We start from the raw sequence: 21,716 nt of genomic DNA, 5'->3' as shown, positions 1-21,716 counted from the left end.
ACTGTGTTACTGTTTAAAGGTTAAGAACAGTTTGAAAAAGCTTTGTTTAGAGAACCATCTGCAGTGTTTTACAGTCAAACAAAAGTCCTGCAAAAGTGGTCCAAAATCCAGTATGTACCTCATCAGCTCCAAGACTTCCCCGTGTCACTATTGGATAACTTGTTATTGTGCAATTAAATAATTCTGAAGAAGTGTGACAAAAACTGAATTTTATTGAGAAATACTGGACTTTTGGATCAGTTTAGCTGAAACAACACTGCACTTTTAGCTCTTTGTTGTAGATTTTATGGCTGCATAACATTCACAAGAATTTGCAGACCAACATAGAGCTAAAATAAAGTGAATAATATTCCTCAGATGGCACACCACATCAAAGCGATAATAATGGGTCTGCTGGATGTGTGTTTGCCAGCCTTTTGGCCTTAACAACTGAAGTTCAGCGTTGCGTTTGTTTTTTTCCCTCTAGTGGTCAAAAATGACTTTACAGCTTTGAAGTCACAGTTTTGGTTGATTTGGCGACACCTGTGGTTACTGGTGGTAATTGCAACTGTGTAATTGAAAATGTGTGTCATTCTCAGCTACTCTCAAAAATTCAGGGGAAGAGGAACAACTCTTTGAAGCATTTCCAGTGTAGTCAAACAAGGCACAGACACATTATGATATCCTGGAAGCAGCTCTTGTGTTCCACATCATGGCCAGTACATGAATCCCTCGTGCATAGCATGTCATTTGAATTCTGCACGAGACATGTTGATTACACCAGTCACACTGAAAACTACTACATAAAGACGCAGTGAAAGAATTCAGAGACATTGAACCGCTGAAGAAACATCAGCCACAAGTCCCATCAAATGAAGTCGGACGGAATGAAAATCTCAAAGATGTGATTCATCAGTATTTGTATGGATTGACATCTGGCCTGATGACTCAACTTGCTGTTGAGTGTGAGTCACATTCTCTCTCCTTTAAGCTCCTTTTTAGTCTCCACCGACTGAAAAATATCTGACGCTATATCTGCTAAATATTCACCAGCCAGCTGATGAGTTTGTCTGCCATGCTTGGCATTGGAAGTGACTCAAAAACCAAAACAATGAACTAAAAGAAGCAAATAAATAAATAAATAAATGCTTCACATAGATATTAGCAAAATGCCATCAGGAGACAATTATCTGTGGGTTCATCACTATAAGCCACTCTTTGGTCATAATAAGAATAAGCCACTTTAAGCATTCAGCACTCACAAAAACCAGCTTAAATTGATCATGTTAATACATCAAAAAACGTGTTTTTTATGACTAGTACATCAGTGACTGTAAAGCAGCACTGTGTTCTTTATTTCTTGGTATATTTCAAACATACCCACCCAAAGTAAAGTGGAAAATAGAGGGTTTCGCAGTCTCAGGGGAGGGACCGCTCCGCTGTCTACTGACGCAGGCGGTGACAGCAACATGGAGCCAGGCGGACGCTACTGCGCATGTCCGCGTGTGCACGGCCGAAGAGAGGCAGACCATAGACAGAGAGAGAGAGAGGGAGAGAGGGAGAGCTGTACCAGGGAAAACTGGTAAAGACAAAGGACCGAAGAGTGTTGAGGAAAACAGGAGAGCGTAGACTCCGTTTTTAGGCCGGTTTATGATAGTCCAGCTGTGACACCGACGGCGGGAAGCGGCCAGGTAGGTGGTCCGTCGGAGAAAATGAAGTTAGAAGACGTAGAGGAAGCGTTGTTGGTTGTGTTTGCTGTAGACACGGGAGTCACGTAGAGCAACCAGAAGATTAACGCCAGGAATATGTTACTATCATGGATTAATTGGACCTGTACACGTGTGGTTTCAGAGAATAATATCGACCATCCTGTTGTGGTGAACTGTAAGCTGTGCTGTGTGTGTGTGTGTGTTGGCTCGTGCGGGGCTGTTGTCACATTTTGCTAGCTTACTTACCAAACAGCCTGCTTCCTCTATCCAGCCCAGGCTGCTGGAAATGTTTACCTTCTCGTTTTGGGGTCTGCTGACCAAGACGAGATTGCAGCAGCTTGTAGTGTCATCTCAGCTCTCTGTCTCCATCAACAACAACATCAGCACTGCTTTAAAATGTAGTTGAAGGTGTTTGGCTGCTGTTCAGACACAGGAAGCCGTTTTTAAGATGGAACTTTGGGCTCTGCCAGCTTGACCATGTTTGCTGTTTTCACTGAGCTTTAATGAGCTTTTCTCTCTTGTCTTTCTTTCAGGTGTTTTTCAGGCAGCCGTCACTGTTCAGCGTCAGACGCCCCGCTGTGTCTGTTCCAGTGGGAGTGACGCTTGGTGGTCATCAGCCTGGTGATGGAAAGAAGCGCACAGCCATAGGCTCTGTGGCTGGATGGAAAGAGCTGTCGACGCACTCATGGACGATGGAGGAAGTGGAAACGCACAGACAGCGGCGGCACTTTGATTGACGACACCGCTGTGGTGTGGTTGGAGGAGCAATCTTTTATTTGGGAGTTTCTTTGTTTGCGATTTTTGCTGGAAATTCTATCTTGAGTTCCAGTTTTTGCCCCCCTCCCTCCTGCTGGCCTTTCCCCACAGAGCGAGCAGGTGTTGCTGCATTAAAGAGCCACAGGTCTCATTTACCTTGCAGCCCCCTCCTCTCCCTCAGCCATACACACAAGCTCCTCTCTTCCAAGCGGCTGAGAGGTTGCTATGGCAATGGTTGTCATGATGCTGATGTAGCGTCCTGAAGGTAGTAGTTGTGGAGGTAGTGGTGGAGCCAGAGGAGGTGGTGCCGGTGGCGGCAGCGGCGGTGGTGGTGAACGTCCAGGGATGGGAAGCGCTCCATATCCAGCTGGTGAGTGGAAGGGGAAGGGGCGAGGTGGCCTGCAGGAGCTGGGCTGCATGCGATGGAAGGTCAGCAAGCAGAAAGGAGGAGGAGGAGGAGGAGGGGAGGTGGTGGTTGGAGCAGAGGAGAGGAGGTGCAGGGATCCCACGGACTCTCAGCAGCAACAGCAGGATCTCTCATCCTCCTCTTCCTCCCTCACCCCCCCACTGCCCCCTCAACCCCCTCTGACACCTCCGGCCATTTATCATGAGAAGCAGCGGAGGGAGCTGTGCGCCCTGCATGCGCTCAACAACGTCTTCCAGGACGGGACAGCCTTCAGTAGGGACACCCTGCAGGAGATATACCAGAGGTGGGAAAGCCGGCGTGCCAGCGTATATCAGCATGTAGCCCGAGTACATGAAATGTTGTGGATAATCTGCTCATCTCTCTTGTCTGCTCGTCGCAGGCTTTCTCCCAGCACTCTGGTGACACCTCACAAGAAGAGCATGCTGGGAAATGGGAACTATGATGTAAATGTCATTATGGCAGCCCTGCAGACCCGAGGGTTCGAGGCCGTCTGGTGGGATAAAAGAAGGTTTGTAGGGCTGGTGCTGGAAGCTTCCATCTCTGTTGTCTGAAATGTAGGGCAGGTGAAGGGCGGTAATGCTTTTATTTATTTTTAGATTTGTCACCCTTGCTCACATCAGTTGCTTATATCGTAGCTGCATTAACACATTCCCTCGTGTGACCCTAAATGAACAATGAGAGGGTCGAGAGGCCGACCGTAACCCAAAGGCAATTTGTCTTAATCCCACATCTTGTTTCCTTTGTTACTGTCTCATCTTCCATGAACAGACAATAAAAAATCAGAAATCAAAGAGTTGTTGCGAGCTGTGACATCGGCAGTACAGCAGCAAGTAAATCCTAGAAAGTAAACATCACGTAAATGTTGTTCCCTGTGTCCTCATCTGCACCTCAGATAACACTTCACATAATCAACAGGGCCTTGAATGATCTCTTTGACTAGTCAGCAGTTGACGAAGTCGACGTGACTTCTTATTTATTTTTATCAGCATTCCTGCCTCCCTCATTAACAGGCTTGCATGACTGTTGACAACAACAGCAGCCACAGACTCGCTTTTATCAGTGAAACGTTAATGTTATCAGAGAGGCCATATTCCTGTTTCTCTGTTTTGACCAGAACAGGAACAAAATCAGAGCTACCCCTAATCTGGTGACAAAAACAACAATGCTGCTCTCTGTTGCTGATTGACAAGACAGCAGTGATTTGGGAGTGATGTGTTTTAAGGTTGTAACCCAAAAACAAAAACACACAGTTTACCGATTACAATTTAAACCTTCCCGTACAAATGATAAGGCGCTTGTGTGAAATGTGTTATAGATTTCCAGCGCAAGTTAGGATTGTCATGTGCCTGTGATCTGGGACTGTTTTCATAATTGTCCTCGGTGATGCATTTGGGTGCAAATAGGAAAGTCAGAAATTCAGAATTTCTGCATGGTATTTGAGAAAAAAAAGAAGCCTTTGTACAGTTTGGCACAGACAGTTTAATCTCAGTCATGTGTGGAAATGAAAGGATTAAAAGCACTTAATAATACAGTAAATACATATATTGTACAATCAGCTCCTGCTTTTTCTTCTAATTTCCAGCTCTATCAATGTCATGGTGTACTGAAGATTTTTTTTTTTTTTTTTTAATATATTGTGCTTCACGGAATTGCTGCCATTTCGCTCCGATTGCTATCATGGGCAATGTATCACACACACACACACACACACACACACACACACACACACACACACACACACACACACACACACACACACACACAGTGATTTATGTTTACTATCTCAAGATGAAGTGTATTTTCAGCTCTAGTGTGTCTCATTGATTTTAAACCTATAGAGTGTGAGGGGGAATGGTCAACAGTGAGGTAAGGATGATAAGATTTGTATAAAATGGGATAAAGAATGACAGAAGCACTTGTGTGGTCAATGAAAACACATGACTTCACAAAAGAAACACACACACCGCCGATGTGTCCCCCTGCTTCGACACAAATGGGAAGTTTACGAGCAGTAAACGTTGCTTTTCTTTCTACAGGGACGTAGGAAGCATCGAGCTGTCCAACGTGACGGGCTTCATTCTGAACGTGCCATCCAACCTGCGCTGGGGTCCTCTCCGCCTGCCGCTCAAACGCCAGCACTGGATAGGAGTCCGGGAGGTGGGAGGGGTCTACTACAACTTGGACTCCAAGCTGCGAAACCCTCAACCCATCGGCACCCCGGATGAGCTCAGGTGAGAGCGATGGGACGTGATCTCTCAAACGTAGGAGCTGTGTTAAGGGAGTACAGCATGCTGCTTGTGATCTAAGGATGGTCATGTCGGTCTGTCTGTGTGACACTTTGGTCCACACTCAGATACATTTACAACTGTCACATTGGCCAGATTGCTATGAAACCTCTGTGACTTAATCAACACTTTGTTTCTGGGTGAAAGCCGTGAATTTGTTCACAGCTGGAAGGCTTTTTATTGGCTGGCAGCTGCAGGAAGCGTTGAGTTTGCAGTAGATATCAACCAATATGATTTTTCAGGGCTGATACCGATTATTGTCAGTCAAGCAGAGTGATAACTGATATTTGGAGCTGATATGCATTTTCAGTAAAAATGAAAAACTTCACAGTTGACAAAACAACAATTTGGCTTGAGTATTTCCATTTTTTGCTAGTGTATACTTTCACTTCGGTACATTTAGGAGGCAAACATTGTGCTTTTAGTGACTAGTTACTTTGCAGATTCATCATTCTAGTTGGCTAAATTATGGATCGACAAATGAACTTTGTGACGTTCACTATCAAATTCAACTGTACGAGACTGAGCATTAGCGTAAGTTATTATGACCATCGGCTGCCTGTTAAGATGCTAAACCAATAAGTCATACAGGCGAGTGATTTAACATTTGCAAGGTAGCTTTTGGTAGCTAAATCAAGTTGTAGTTGCACTGGCACCAATGTTGCTCACATAAGATATCGTTACATGAGTAAACTCTCTTATCTTGTCATAGTTCATTGCAGATCACTGTAATACAGTGCATTATCCAGACATTTTCTAATGGATCATAGATCACAAGATCATGGTGTTATTGCAACTTCAGCCTAGAGGACTGTGAAGTCTATAAATATATAAGTATAGAAAGCATATATGCTGCCTTAGCTTTGAAACAAAGCTCCACTTGCTCATCAGAGCTGCTCCAGTCTGCAAATGCGTTCTTCTGCGGCTGTCTGTGGCACAGTAACCTTCAGCGTTGATAGGCTATTACTCGTGATGTGTAACCAGTCTGATAGTGTTGTTGGCGGGACATTGAGTGAGACCACAAAATGTTGATGACGGACAAAGAGAGGCAACTGCATCAGAGCCAGTGGAGCGCATTTAAAAATTCATTTATTTTATCGCCAATCGGACAAACAAAACACTGATTCTAATAAGAAATGCTGAATGTTGGATCAGTCCTTAACTCGCAGTGGGTTGACAATGAACAAATCATGACGGCTCAGACAACACAGCAAAGGACAGAGGATTAGAAAGTAGTTTGGTTCCTGTCTTAGATAAGACAGAGCAACGGCTGCTTGATTAAACGTGAGCTACAGATGTGTACGCAGTTTTATGGAAAATTCCCTCCAGTTCCCTTCATAAGTACACAAGGGTCACTGTTACTGTTTACTGTTTTACTGTGCTCATCTGTTTTACTGTGCTTTCATATTGGTAAGTATCAATAACTATAGATAAGGAAAAGCATGAATCAGTGAACCACAAACACATGACAATGAATATACCAAAGGCCTCCAGACTTAATGCATCAGACTGAGGAGCTAACTCAGAGCCAACTGTGGAAATCCAGATCCCAGGACAGACCTACTTTTGGAATTCACTTAAACTAATGGCTTCTGGTAGAGGCTCCATATTTACTGAACAGATATGAGGGTGTTATCAATCTTGTCATCTAACTCTTGGCAAGAAAGGCATGAAGCATGTATTCCCAAAATGTCAAATTATTCCCAAAGCTACGTGAATCAGTAGTTTTATATAAACAGCAGATCAGATGACCATGGGGTCACACGTGGTGACAAATCCGCAGAGACTGATCACCAGACTGGACAATTTAGCATCTTTCAGCCAGCTGTTTTTTTTTTTTTTCTGGCCTGCAAAATTCCCTCTCATTAACATTGTTTCCAGCAGCAGCAGGCTGCAGTTTTCAGTCTTGCAGCTCCTATAAACCCACTGCCTGCCAAACAGGCAAAGTTAGCAACTAGCTCATGAACATATTAGAGCATTATTAGAGCATAACAGCGAATGAGCAAGTGATTCCGTTCAGGATGGAACTGCAAACCAAAACAAACAGGTACTTGTTCAGGTACTCTACATGACTGCTGGATGTGTAAATAGGCAACTTCAGATCAGTGATAATGTGTTGGTGTTGTTTTTGCTGCCCCCAAAAGGGAAAAAAATGTATTGACAGCTTTAAAGTGGGTCTATCCATTAAAATCGTTCCCCCGTGTGTTCTTGGGTTTGCCTTTCTTAAACAACTTGACATAAAAGAGTTGCTCATCTTGCATTTCATCACGGTAACTGTGGCTGTCCTTCTTCTCTCCATCTGACCACATCCCAGAAAGTTTCTCCGCCAGCAGCTGCGAGGAAAGAACTGTGAACTCCTTCTGGTCGTCTCAGAGGAAGTGGAGGCACACCAGACATGGCGGTCTGACGGCTAAGGGTTTTACCGACCAACCACAGCTCCACTTGGGCCAGCGGGCCAATCACCGAATGAATGGGAGAGGAAGTAGAGTGGTGCACAGCCAATCACATGGATGCACACTTGCAGATGTATCCCCCCCCCCTTTTTTTTGGGTTTTGTTTACATAGCCATTGCTGGACTCTTTTGATAAGATACAAAGCAATGAAGGAGGCAAACACTTTACAGGGAGAAACAAAGAATCACAGTCCTTTACATATAACACAGTTAAGACTTAGAAAACGTTACTATTCTGTTTCTGCTATTCTTGTGTTTTTTTATATATATTGACTATTTTTCAACGTCAGTTTTGATCCGTTGTTTTTTTTTGATTGTTTTGGGGTTTTTTTGTCCTTTTTACTGTTTTAAGTTTCCAAAGTCACGGGAGTTCAGGCTTTCTGAGAAACGCTGCGTTAGTCTGCCGTCTCCCTCCGTGATGCAGTGTCTTTGTGTGTTTCTGTCCTTCCCTTCCCGTCGTGGATGTCTCTCTGTCCGTGTCCTCCGTCCTTCACTTTCACCAAAGCGTGCCCTTCCTTGCCTCAGTATGACTCCGTCTCACTCTTCCCTGTCCCTTTTTCATATCACATGTCAAAATCAGTGATTCGTTATGTTGCCAAATTTGTATTCCCATCTACTTTCCAAACACTTCTGGCACAGTCTGAGCCTTTACTGTACAGAGACTGTGCTGACACAACAGTTTTATATGCAACAAAACAATGCAACAGCTGGGCCTAGCACTCCCTCTAGTGGATGTTTGCCTCAGTTTCCTTTCAAGGGAAGAGGCATCATTTATCCAGTTAGTTTTTTTCATTGTTCACCTTCAAATGTAATGAAGAGTGCTTGTCATCGAGGAAAAAACGCAATACTAATACTTATACTGTACCATGATGTAAGATTTATCGAGCTACAGTGATGGAGATCTTTCCCAAAATATCAAATTACCAAAATTGGCCATACTTTGTATTAGCATGTGCAGTTAGCTTGGAAGTTAATATCTGACTTTGGAAAAACAACACTATATCAGCTCAAGGTCTGCTTGCTAGCTTGTTCATGGAGCTTTTGACTGCATCGCACGGTCCTCTTCAGCAGAGTGAGTGTAGATGTTCAAACTGACCCATAGCGACTGAAGATGAATTGGCAGCAATTTTGTTCATTTCCTGTCATTTATGATAGTAAAACTGCAAATAACTGATCCAAAACAAGCAATTTAAGAATGTGAACTCAAGCTCTGAGAAATTGTGATGGACATTTTACTCACCAAATGATCGATTATTAAAAACAACTGTTAATCACAGCCCTTCTCTCCAACATACGCCTGTATGGTGAACTTAACCCGCTGATGAGGACTGTGTGATACAGTCAGAAGCTCCACAACAAGCCAGCAAGTTACAGTATCTATGAGTCTGGATTGTCAACAGTAATCTGAATTCTGAATATTAGTTGTTAAAAATGATCATATTGATATAAAAAAAAATCTTTTCTTATTTGTCCATGTCAGCCACTCTTGCTTAATAAGCGCCACAATCATTTCTCGCAGTGGTGAAACGACACCACGCAGACAGCTCACAAAATAAGGGATGATACTTAGTGTTTTATTTTATTTTCCCTTTGGCTCCTCTCTGGTCCAAAGGGTCACCACCACAGCAGCCCTCTGTAGCATGAGAGCTCAGCTGATGCAGAGCTCCTCCTCCTCCTCCTCCTCCTGCTCTTCTTCTTCTGAAATATCTCGTGTCAAACCTGCCAAACACAGCTCTGAGAGGATGCCACAGACTGTCCCACTAAGTCATGTACAGTCAGCGGGGATCTCTAATGTGTGAGGTTTCAGTCTGAGGAGGGCTTCTGTGGGTGGTTGTATGAAGGGAAGTTGTTCGATGGAGCGCAGTGTGCCTGAGTCGAGAGTAATATAGAAAACGACGTGGAATGAAAAGTTAAAGTTGAGGGATTATTGTGAAATGAGCCTTATGAGAGAGTTTGTAGCTTTCAGATCGATCAGCTTAAGAGAAACTGTTAATACTATACATGTATTGTCTGTTGACGACAATATTGGCCTTAACTTGTTTACATAAGTATAAAATATTTGTTGCTCTGAAAGATTGAGAGGGGCTGTGCAGTTTGATGCCATTTCAGGAGTTTTATTCCAAAGCACCAATTTATCATAAATCTGGAGGAGAAACCGCTGAAGCTCGTCAGATATGATGTTTTCACTTTTGCAGCCAAGGGCTTTATGTTCTTTACGCTTGTTTGAAATAGTTTGATTTTATACAGACAAGGTCATGTTTTTCTTTTTCTTTTTCAATGGTGCATGTCTTATTTTGGGATGCCCAGCCCAGTCCGCAGACCTTTAATGTCATATTCAAGTGAACCTGCATCAAAAGCGTCAAAGAACTTGATTTTTGGACCCTATCACATCATGGCTAGTGTCTCACACAATCAGCACTTGCTTTTTTTGCCATGACAATCTTTCAGCTCTACAGATTGTCATTGTGGTTTTTTTTTTGTGTTTTTTTTTTTTTTTTCATTTTTTGCATAGAAATAAAATGCTTATAATGGCACTTTATGTATAACATGCAGTGTGGGTGTTTTTAAATGGGTCATCATTTACTCATTGTTTAATGAGTCATTGTTGAGTTACAAAGGGTTTAAAGGGTCATTGTTGAGTTACAAAGCAGAGTGTCCCTCTTCTCAGCCTGGTTGCAGATGTTTTGGTCAGTCGTGGAAAGTAATTAAGTATATATACTCAGGTACTGCAATACAATTTTGAGGTACTTGCTCTTGAGTTTTCATTTTATGCGTTCTGTTTCTAGCCTATTACATTTCACTTCTTACTCAGCTGCATTTATTTGACAGCTGCAGCTAGTAGTTACTATTCAAATTAAGATTTTACATAAAAGCTCAATCGCGCAGCAGGTAGTGCGCGTGCCTCACAGCAAGAAGGTTGCCGGTTCGATCCCCGGGTCAGGCGGGGCCTTTCTGTGTGAAGTTTGCATGTTCTTCCCGTGCATGCGTGGGTTCTCTCCGGGTACTCCGGCTTCCTCCTACAGACCAAAAACATGCTCGTTAGGTTAATTGATGACTCTAAATTGTCCGTAGGCGTGTGTGTGTGTGAATGTTTGTTTGTCCTTGCATGTGGCCCTGCAGTCGGCTGGCGACCGGCTCAGGGTGTACCCCGCCTCTCGCCCACTGTAGCTGGGATAGGCTCCAGCCCCCCCGCAACCCCGAAAGGGATAGGCGGTATAGATAATGGATGGATGGATGGATGGATAAAAGCTTAATCTTAATCTTATATTTTCTAAATATAATGCATTGCTAAAAATTAAACCACTGGTTTCCAACTTCTTTTTTTTTTTTTAGATTGTGAACCCTTATAAATCAACATACTTTTCAGATGGTTATGAGTTATTTGTAGTTCCACCAAAGAGTCGTTTTGCCCCCTAACTTTTAGATGGCTTCATTCCAAAAAGTGCAAAAGTCAATCCACGTGTGTGCATCAGAAATTATTGGGAATGTTTTTTGTACCCCATCACTCGCCTCTTAGTCCTATGGTTTCCTCTTGTGACCATTTGGAGTGCCAAAGTTGGAAACCACTGGATTTAACTACAAACTGTATATACGTAAGTCGTTAAAACTAACCCCTATCTCCCAACTTCTTTAGTAAAATGCTGCTTTTTCATTCATGCATCAGTATTGTCAATCTAATTACATAATATTTAATAATATACCAGTCACAGGTGCCTTTCTGTACAGTGAGTGCTGTTATTTTTCATACTTGCTAATGATACTCTGCTCTTACTTCAGTGAGATTCTGAATGTCAGACTTTTTCACTGCTAGTATTTTTACATCACAGTATTTCTATTTTGACTTCAGTGACTGATCTCAGTGCTTCATTCCTCACTGTTTTCCGTATCCATCCATACACTGACTGCATGAATGATAAGGATGATGAGGCAGCTAGTGGCGCGCGCGGACTCATTGTAAAAAGGGAGCGCGCTCTCGGAGACGGGCGCGCGCGAAGCGGTGTGCAGATGTGTCGCAGATTTTGTAAAGTCACTGGACGCTCGGAAAGATCCAGCACAAGGAAGTGGCTCCGGATAAATGGGCCCGTAAACTGTCAGGAAAACCAGGCGACTAAGGGGGAGACGGGAGGAAGAGGACAGAGCCGAGGGAGCGCTGTCACAGCCGGTTAATGTTAGCTTAGTTTGCCAAAGGAGGAAGACGTTACTTTGACAGTTAAAAGCCAACGTACGGCCGCGTGCGTAGAGATGGAGCTGTCAGCGATTGGAGAGCAAGTGTTTGCCGTGGAATCAATCGTCAAGAAAAGAGTTAGAAAGGTAACCATTATCAATTTTACCGACACGCGTCAGCCCGTTTAGCCGCGGGACATTTGAGGGAGACTCATTTTTAGGAGGGCGGGATGCTAATGAAAGCTTGAGAGATTAAATGAACAGAATCGCGCGGCTAATCTGGTTATCTAATTGCAGGCTGTGTAAAGGGGGCGGGTGGAAGGGGGATGTCCCTTTAAATGAACGTGGACAGTGTTGTCATTACACTACAGCTTAACATGTAAGGTGACAGGCTGGAGGAGGACACGGGGTGATGTTATCAACCAAACACCGTCATTTCGGGCCTGTTTGCTTGCTAATTGGATTTGGTTGTAAGTTAACATATGGTGTTGACAGAAGAGGTGCGCAGCTAAAAATGATGGGTCCCCCAGAGCGCAGGAGGCCCCCCGAAACTGCTCTGTGCTGCCTGTTAGTTCCGAGTTGTTCCCACTGTTATTCCTCTCATGACGAGCGTCTCTCTGAACTATTTTACATTTAAAACTGTTTAAATGAACAGCGATAAATAAGATAATTGAAGCACGTAATGATTTAAGTGTCTCCAGTTCTGAAGTATGCTAAGTTACAAGCACAGATAGAAAAGTAGCATGTATTAGCCAGTATAAGACATTAAGCTAGCTGCATCTTCTGTCCACATTTAACTGGAAAGCACAAAGTGCTCTAAATGTGACACCATACAACAATAAAAGGGCTGCAGTCAGGGATTTTATTACTCATTAATCTGTGGGCAATTTTTTAATCAATCACTTTGTATTTTAGTCTAAAATGTCTATCACAGTTTGACAAGACTGTCAAAGTGACTCAAACTAACTAAAATGTGCACACTCACCAAATGTTCTGCGTTTTGCATGTAAAATTAGTGAAATGTCTAATTGATCATCAGAATTGCTGCCAATCAACCAATTGATTTATGAAGTAATAATTTCAGCACTAAGGCACAGAATGTGGAGGACACATGAAGTGCATCCCGCTGACATGCTCCATTTACTTGTGCATTCACAAGGAGTATGCAACCAACAGCTATATGGCAAAATATACAGCGAAAGGCGAAGAAACATGCAATAGCTGGTGTGCAGCCTAACTTGAACTTCTGTTTCATTAGTGGTTGTGATGTAGACTTGAGATTAATCTGACTACACGTAGGAGTGGTTTGGCACTGACCTTAGAGTGACACTTTGTGGTGTGGAGAGTGAAAGTTGAGTACACAGAGTATGCATAGGTCAATGTAAAACCACATGTGGTACTCCGTGCATTACACCTGTCCATCCACAAGTCAAACGTGTACTCATGCTACGACTAACTTTGAAAAGTCAGATAAATGTAAAATGTTGGGTGATATCCTGATATTGCTGTTAGACTTTAATCAAACCCAAATCCAGAGAGGTTTTGGGTTACCACAGGGCACAGAGGCATCTTGAGTTGAGCTGTCCTTTGGACTACAGAATATATCAGTAAGAAGACCATAATAAATGAATTATATGAACTGTATTGCAAGTAATGCAAGATTTGGACACTTCTGTTAAAGTTATTAAAAGTCTCACCCAGTGTAAAGTATAGTCATGGCTTCTTGGGTGAGTGAAACGAAGTCGGGAAAAGTGATGACTTCACTGCTGAGAATATTTTTGAGGGCTTGCGAGTTATTACCGGGTGATGTCACCTAGGATGACTAACCAGGCTTGGCTGGTGTATACTGCACATTTGACATTATCTGTTAATTATAAATATTGTCGAAAGGCTATTGAACAGCAAGAATATAATGGAATGTAGGCATTAAGTAGATAAGAAGATGGAGGTAAATATCACCATACAGCAAGCAATCATTATCATCAGGAGAGAGAACCACGAGTTTCCACAGAGGTCAATTCTGTTACGCTGCTTTATGTTCATATAATATACTTGTATGATTCTAGAATTGTATAATTCATAAAGATTTGTACATTTCATGTAGATGGGACAATGATGTGTCACGCAAGTATTAAGGTAGTAATGGAAAGGCTGCAATGAAGTTAACTTCTGGGCTGATGCCGCTCTTAAACTTTATGTCTCCACAGGGGAACGTGGAGTATCTGCTGAAGTGGAAAGGATGGCCTCCAAAGTAAGTATATGAACTCAATCAGAAGGATGGCTGCAGGGCTTTATGACACTCATGAATGTGCATCATATTCAAATTAAAATGTAACATTACACATTCAGAATTTGTATTTAAACTCTGATGTTTAAAAGCACTGTGCAAACATTTTTCCAAATCGTTTTTTTCTTTTACATTTGTGCTTAAGAAGTAAAAGCTTGGTTCACTTGGTAGAAGATACCATCCAACTCTGAGCTTTTGCTCACCACATAGTTACTGTTTGAGTGGAAGTGAAAAAGATGGAGCCGTTGTTCGAGCTCTGTTTCCAGCCAGCACATAGTAACTGTTTTCAATAAGAACCTTTTCTTTTTAATGGAAAAGGTCAAGCAACAGTGCAGTGAGACAGACAGATTTAATTACCTGATTGAATGCAGTAACAAACGAACGAATTAAGGAAATAAATACAAAAATAAAGGAGGCTTGTATTTAATTTTGTACATCTGGCAGGTACAGCACATGGGAACCTGAGGAGCACATTCTGGACCAGCGCTTGGTGCAGGCCTATGAAGAGAAGTAAGGCTCCACAACATGTAATGATTTCCTGATGAATAGTTGTTGCCTGTATCCAGGAAAGCCCGCGGGGTTTGACACATACTGGAGTAGGAATGTGAAGAATAAATCAGTTTTCTTCTCATTATATTAATCATAAAGAGACGGTGACTCAGCAGACCCAGACCCAGACCCAGGACTTCTCTCCAGATTCCATTAGCATGTGTCCTGTGTTGTTGTAACTAGATGTGTCAAAACACATCAAATCCCTGTCTAAAGGCACCAGAGATGTAAGGAGGATGTTGCCTCTTGAATCACCTCTAAAGGTGGTCAGAGACACATCTGGCCACATTTCTAACAACGGTGTAAAAGCACTCTACTCTGGAGGTTCTGGTGACTGCTAACAAGTTTTAAAACACGTAGTCAGATTTTCTTTAAGGGTGTCCTGTAGAGTTTTCCTGCAGCTCTGCAATTCACTGTTGACCAAATTCAATTTACAAAGCACATCCTTCTGTATATACTCTGTTTATGTGTATGTGTCTATGTGTACACTTATAGTTTCTCAGTATATATATTTTGTTTTATTCTCAGTATAAATATTTTGTTTTTTATATTTTGTTTTTTTATATATAGATTCTCTTTTTCTCTTCTAATTTTATTCTACTTCTATTCTTGTAAGGAGCACCTGCAACAAAAACAATCTTCCCTCAGGGATCAATAAAGGAATTCCGATTCTGATTCTAAACAAAGTTTCTGTTTACATTCAGTGTTACTCACCAAAACTCACTTTGCATATCCCTGAGGTCTAACAAACACATTGAATGCATTTTTTCTCAGCTGGACTGTATCAAAGTTTCAGGCTTGGAAGTTATAGAATGTGAAGAGGCTGGCCTGTGCTCTTCTATCTTTTTTTTTTTGTCTTTCCTTCTTCTTCCCTGACAGTTGTGTGCTTATTCTTTACAACTGATGGCAAAAACAAAGACTGCTAATCATTTTCAAAGTTGATTCTCTTAAATGTTTGAAACACTCATTGTTTATATCCACGCTTACTTGCTGGCCGTCTTCTTCTTTTCCCTCATTGGTGTCTTTTGTCACATCACTGCCACCTGCGGATCAGTGGAATATTTTAAAATCATTGGCGGAAAAGTGTATTATGCCAATGATGTGTGCCCACATCATGTTTTAGATGTTTTATTGTTGATGCCCAGGATATGGGGGGGTTTCTTAAGTTATGTCAAATTGTAATCTAATGAAACATCTGGCCACAAAAAAAGCGTTGAAGGAGAGCAGCTCTGAAAATGGTCAGTCAACATATGTACAGACATTGTGCCGTCAGCCTCTTTTTAACAGTGTGCTTGGCTTTTTAGAGAGCAGAGGGACAGAGCTCTGGGTCATAGGAGAAAAGGATCCAAAGCCAAAAGACTTCTTCTGCAGGTAAAGTTTGGAGTTCAGTAAAAAGGTTGAAGAGTGGCAGTTTTTTTTTTTTAATCTAAATGACTTGTACATTACTTTATACCTGTTTATAGAACTGTCTTTCCTTTCCTTTCCCCTCTTTGGCCTCTTTCCAGTGATTGTGATCTATACCGTAGTTCTTTTGCCTTTTGCATGCTGCCACCTCACCGCTCAAATGATTGAATTTAAGTTTCAGTTTTCACACGTTCTCTCTGATCTTCAGAATACCATCTACACCATGGATCTCCGCAGCGCTCACAGGACTCCAGAGAAGCCTCCGCCTCGCCTGCGCCTCTCCCTGACACGCTCTCTGGCGTCTGAGGACGAGGATCAGCCGTACGATGCCTGCAGGCAGGACCCACAACCGCAACTGGCACATCGAAAAAGCAAGCCCAGGAGGTCACAGTTCAAGTGCCTTGACTCAAACCCTCCAAGTCCCACACAAGAGGACTGGGAAGATCGGGGAGAGGAAGAGGAGCAGGAGGAGGAGGAGGAGGAGGAGGAGGAGGAGGAGGAGGAGGACAATGTAGAATATGAAGAGGAAGAGGAGGGCAAAGAGGAGTTTCTAAAGGAGACAACAGAGAAGAGCAGAGGCATTTTAGATGGTAAGTGTGTCAGTCAGTCAGCCAGTAGACTCAAATCGGCATCATGGCCCAGTTTACTTGACTTTTTGTGAACCTCTCAGTCGGCGCAGACATGCATAGGCTTTGTCTTTTATCATTGGGCGTGCAACCAAACACATAAGACTTCCTCCATCCAGAGCTGATTAAAGGCAAATTATGCAGAGGTCAAAATCTAGACTCATTAAAGTCTCTGTTGTACATGGAAGTGCAAAGCAACAGGTACTGCAGATCCTCCACAAATATCTACTGACAGTCACACGGTCTCTCCTGTACCGTAACATCCTTTCACTTCAAAGGTTAACAGCGCAGTAGATGTGAATTTTTAATATAAGAATAATGAGTTTTAAGTTGACAGTTACAAGACAGAGTCCATTTTAATTCACCATTTAAAGGTGAGACATTACTAAATCCTGTCAAAATCATGATGGAGGGCTGAATGGGGCTCTCCTGTCCTCTCTCTCACCTCAGAAGCACTCTGAGCTGTCAGGTCCTGCAGCTAAATGCATCCTGTTTGCCTTTGTCAGTTTGTAACATCTGTCAGAGCAGAGCTGATCTATCCAGGCCAGTCCAGGAAGGTTAACTCAATAACAGTAGGCGTGTGATTGGCTTAATGTAATGCAACTCTACCCTTTTCTCCTCTGCCTTCCTCTCTTCACGCTCCTGTCTCACTCAGGACAGAGAAGGACGGACGAGTGGAGCTCCGCTGTCGGACCAGACGAGGTCACCGTGTCAGATAAGGCGGAGGACAACGATGTCTGGCGACCCGTCATCAGTCCGGGGGAGGTGACCGTCACAGACGTCACCCTCAACTCCCTCACAGTGACTTTCCGAGAGTCAAGAGTGGCCAAAGGCTTCTTCAGAGAGTGGGGCCTGGAGGTCTGAAATGTGATGAAAGTGTGTGTCAGTGGGGAGGGCGCTGGTGTCTTCACAGCGTGTGAATGGTGGTTGAGGAACGGGGTTGGTGTTTTCACTCCCTTTCTGTAACCTCTCCCTCTGCTCTTCCTCTCACCAGCTACTTCCAGCCTGGTCAGTGGTGTGTTTACATGCACAGAGTCACCTGGAACGAAGCCAGGCTCAAGTTAACGTTGTGTTTAGGTTGAGCTGGTCACCTTCGATGTGGTGGGACTGAGTTGCTCTAACTGGTTGTGACTTCTGGAGCGAAACGTGTGACCCAAGTCGCCACGCTGATTTAGGTGCAATCACTGGCACGGGGGGGGGGCTAATGTGAGGGAGCCGTTGCCTTCACGTGGCTGCCAGATTTAGGTCCCTTTTAGGGGTTGGAGTAAGCTCCAGTTAGCAGCACCTGGGCTAGCTGAGGGCCCTGTTGTTGGCCCCTGGAATCTTCCTGTGCCAAACAGTTAATGGTCCAGTGTGTAGGATTTAGGGGGATCTATTGGCAGAATGTGGCAGAAATGGGATATAATACTCATAACTATGTTTTCTTAGTGTATAGTCACATGAAAATAAGAATAGTTGTGTTTTATTTATCTAGATCCGACACACTGGTCCGTTGAAATGCGACTTACTGTAAGTGAGGCAGGTGAGGTGAGGGATCGAGCCAAAGGGATTCATGACACCTGCTGAAGGAAGCTTTGACTTGTTAGTATCAGTTCAAATGTGCTGTCACAGGTATATGATGACCTTTCTTTTTTTTGGTCATGGGTCCTAACTTTACCACCTGAAAGGTACCCTGTGGAGTTTTCTTCTATGAATAAAGTTATATTTCATTCAGTGCTGCTCACCAACAGCATTGTGTGTGTCCCTGCGGTCTAACAAACATCCAGTACATTTCCTTAAGCAGATTTTTAAAAATAGTTTGTGCTCTGCGCTGCATACATCCATGTTTGCTTAGCTTACAGCCTTCTTCTTGCTTACTTACTTACGTTGCTGGTGCATTACTGCCACCAGCAGCAGGAATGTGTATCACATGGCCCAGGAACAAAACTGCACAGGGTACCTTTGAAGCAGTTAGCAGAACGGGCTTCATGAATGAGTAAGTGACAGTCACTACAGTCATCAGATGAATGTGTTGGTGTAAGAGTAGAAAGCAGCAGAGTTATGACGTTTACGTCTGAAATCAAATAACGTGAGTAATCATGTGAATCTGAAGAAGAAGACGAGCTCTCTGTGCATGTAAACATGGCCGTCGTTTCTGTCTCTTCCACACTAAGCTAAGCGTTTAGTACCGGACTCATACGCATTGTACATACTCCACACTACAGTGAGGTGGACTTAGCTGTCAGTCCCATACTAACGTGCAGTGCTGTACCTGTAACCTGTGAACACATAGACTGTTACTCCTGTACAACGCGTGGCTTAGTCTTGTATGCATTTCAAAATCCTCTGAGAGACGATTTGATCCGCCTGCAAGCCTTTCCCCTCCAGTACAGCTCTATTAATGCAAGTAGACACAGTGTAGTTTTCTCTGTCCACCCAGCTCTTCAGAACATACAACACACCGTCCAAGTGATGACTGAGTATTGTACCAAAATTACAAAACTAGATGACACTTGATGAACAGAATGTACTATGGAATTGCACTGTATTCACTGTGCATCATAACGGCTTGTGTGTCCATCAGGAGCCTCTGTGTAGAGTTCAGCCAACAGGGTAAATCACATAGTTTATATGACTGACAGCGTTTTAAAGAAAATATGCCAAAAGGTTTCCTTGACTTCCTACCTTCCAGTTATCTTTCACACAGGTATGATAGTCATATGAACACTGAAACACTCTTTGCTTTGTAGTAATCGCTCTTGTTCATACTGATGGAGTGATGGAGGACAAAATCCAAACTCCAGATTCTGATGCTAATGCTAATAGGAGAGCTACTACCAGGTGTTAGCAGTCTGAGTTCAACAAATCAAGTGGATATCTTCCATGTTTACTCTCTTTGTCTTTCCACGAACAGTGTTTCTTCATTGAGCTATACAGACACCTCATATTAGCTTCAGATCAAAGTTTGAATACGTTTTTGCCCAAAAAGGCGTAGATTTTGTCCTCAGTTTGGCAAGTTTGAAAGGTAACTTTGAATGGCCAGTATGATGGAATGATTACAGCGAGCCAAACCAATTTCAGTCAGTGTGATTAGAGTTACAAAACTCCAAATGGATATGTATGATACTATATATACTCATGATAATTGAATCAGACAGTTCCATGACAATATATACATATATATATAAACTATACTGCTGCTGTCTGGAAGGTAGGAAGTGAATCTAAAAACCTGCAGGATGTTTTAGAAAATGGTTAGCAGCAATAAAAGCATAAGAAACAGACCAATGTGGTCTTTACCACAGGCTGACCCAGCTCGCCCCATCAATCAGATGGTTAGAAAATGAAATAATCTTTACAATAAGTTTGGTTAACCAACAAATTGTGAGAACACGTAAACTGATGGTGAAAAGTTTCTCCACAGCTTTCCAGACTTCTCTCACGTCACTGCGGTCGGGGTTAAACCCTGAACTGAGCGCCGTGTGCCCAGTGTATCTGTCTAACCCTGCTGGCGTCCTGCCCGGTGGACACAGGAGCTGATGTGATGTGTCAAATCTGTGGAATCTCCCACAGTGGCGTCCCATTGGTCCGCAAGTTGTTTATCCTGCGCTGAGGATGATGGGTCGGCGTCTGGTGATCTCAAAACTGTCTCTGTGTGACAATGAAGCTGCAGGGAATGGAAGTGCCTGACGTTGAATAATTTTGTTGTTGTTTTGTCTGTAGGGCTGACGTCCCAATTTATCCTTCTCACACACACACACACACACACACACACACACACACACACACACACACACACACACACACACACTATTTCCGTCCTAGCTTATTTGGTTTCTGTCTGAAACGATCCTCCACTGATATCAAGACTTGAAATGTGAGCGGACGTTTGAGGGGGAGGAAGATGGAGCGGACGATCGGGAGAAACATGTATTTTTTCAGTCGTTATTTTTCTAAATTGACCTGAATGTATATTTATTCTTTAAAGATACCTGTGTATTTGTCACGCAGATGACTGAACAGAGTAGTTTTATATAGTTTGTGATAACCGCCGAGCTGACGCCATAAATGTACCGACATGACAAAGCGAGCACCTGGATTTGACGTCGTCTGATGTGATTGCTTGTGCTGCTTTCGTCCACCACTGAGCGGAGAACCTTGCACTTTATTGTGATGTAAACCTGCACATTACCTGCTCCAGTCTATGAAGTGTCATTGTGTATAGAATATTTCTATGGTAATACTAAAATAAATGTTGCTGATGTTTAGTATCATTTTAATCCCACTTGGTCAGTTGCCTAGTGACATCCCAAAATACTTGTTTCTAGTAATAAAGTGTTCAGATATTATGAGGTGTTTACAGGGTGCCTATGAGCAGACTCTTTTAAAGCAAAGCCTTCACACCCATCACATTATGGGCTTTATTGTGTGCCACCAGTCAAAGAGGTGCACTTTCCCATAAGTCAACCTGCTGACAGCACTGAAACACAAATACACAAGGGTCTTAGCAGTGATTAGATGGTGTCTGTACCAACAGTCATTGCCTCCGTTAATCTGCATCATAACAGGAAGTTAACAAACATCAGTGTGTCAGAAAGTTTGCCGATGTTAGTTTTATATACTCATTTTATGTTTGCTTTACATTTAGAAAAGGTCCACTTCCATTTCTAAAGTGCACTTACGTGGCAGTTAGTGGCTATTGTAAGGATTATTATTCCACTAAAATACAGTGCTTTAACTCAGATTACACCATTTTAAATTCTTTAGATTTCTTACTTAGGAATGGTAAAACTATTGAGACATTAGGTGAAGGGTGTTTGATGTTTCTCATGAAGGGGAGGAGGCCAAAGAAGATTTTCAAGATTAAAGCGCCCTCCTCACCACAATACTTTTTGCAGGCTCTTATTTACATGTACTTAAATACATCCTAACTGATAACTGGATTTTTGAGGCTGACACAAAAATTTGGTATCAGCTGATTTTTCGAAGTGATCGCTTAGATTTAGATACAGATGTAGATCAATCAGCCTGATTGGTCCAGCTCTAATTTAAAACCAATTTCATAGTTGTGAATATAAAGTTTTAAAATGTGAAACATT

At 42.7% G+C, this 21,716-nt stretch overlaps 2 protein-coding genes across 2 annotated transcripts; both read left to right on the top strand.

Moving 5' to 3' along the window:
• The first annotated feature begins 1,467 nt into the window (after positions 1-1,467).
• josd1 (Josephin domain containing 1) lies at positions 1,468-9,657 on the top strand. The gene is made up of 5 exons (XM_070991280.1): positions 1,468-1,670; positions 2,222-3,154; positions 3,251-3,379; positions 4,908-5,102; positions 7,471-9,657. Exons 2-5 carry the CDS (start codon positions 2,790-2,792, stop codon positions 7,568-7,570), a joined length of 789 nt encoding a protein of 262 aa, XP_070847381.1. The 5' UTR covers positions 1,468-1,670; positions 2,222-2,789; the 3' UTR covers positions 7,571-9,657.
• Positions 9,658-11,586: 1,929 nt separating this feature from the next.
• On the top strand, positions 11,587-20,894 carry cbx7b (chromobox homolog 7b). Its single transcript, XM_070991289.1, has 6 exons — positions 11,587-11,919; positions 13,980-14,023; positions 14,504-14,569; positions 15,913-15,979; positions 16,221-16,602; positions 17,294-20,894. Exons 1-6 carry the CDS (start codon positions 11,851-11,853, stop codon positions 17,500-17,502), a joined length of 837 nt encoding a protein of 278 aa, XP_070847390.1. The 5' UTR covers positions 11,587-11,850; the 3' UTR covers positions 17,503-20,894.
• Positions 20,895-21,716: the final 822 nt, after the last annotated feature.

This window comes from Chaetodon trifascialis, chromosome 21 (genome assembly GCF_039877785.1).
Source record: "Chaetodon trifascialis isolate fChaTrf1 chromosome 21, fChaTrf1.hap1, whole genome shotgun sequence".
NCBI lineage: Eukaryota > Metazoa > Chordata > Actinopteri > Chaetodontiformes > Chaetodontidae > Chaetodon > Chaetodon trifascialis.
This window is presented reverse-complemented; position numbering and strand designations above follow the sequence as displayed.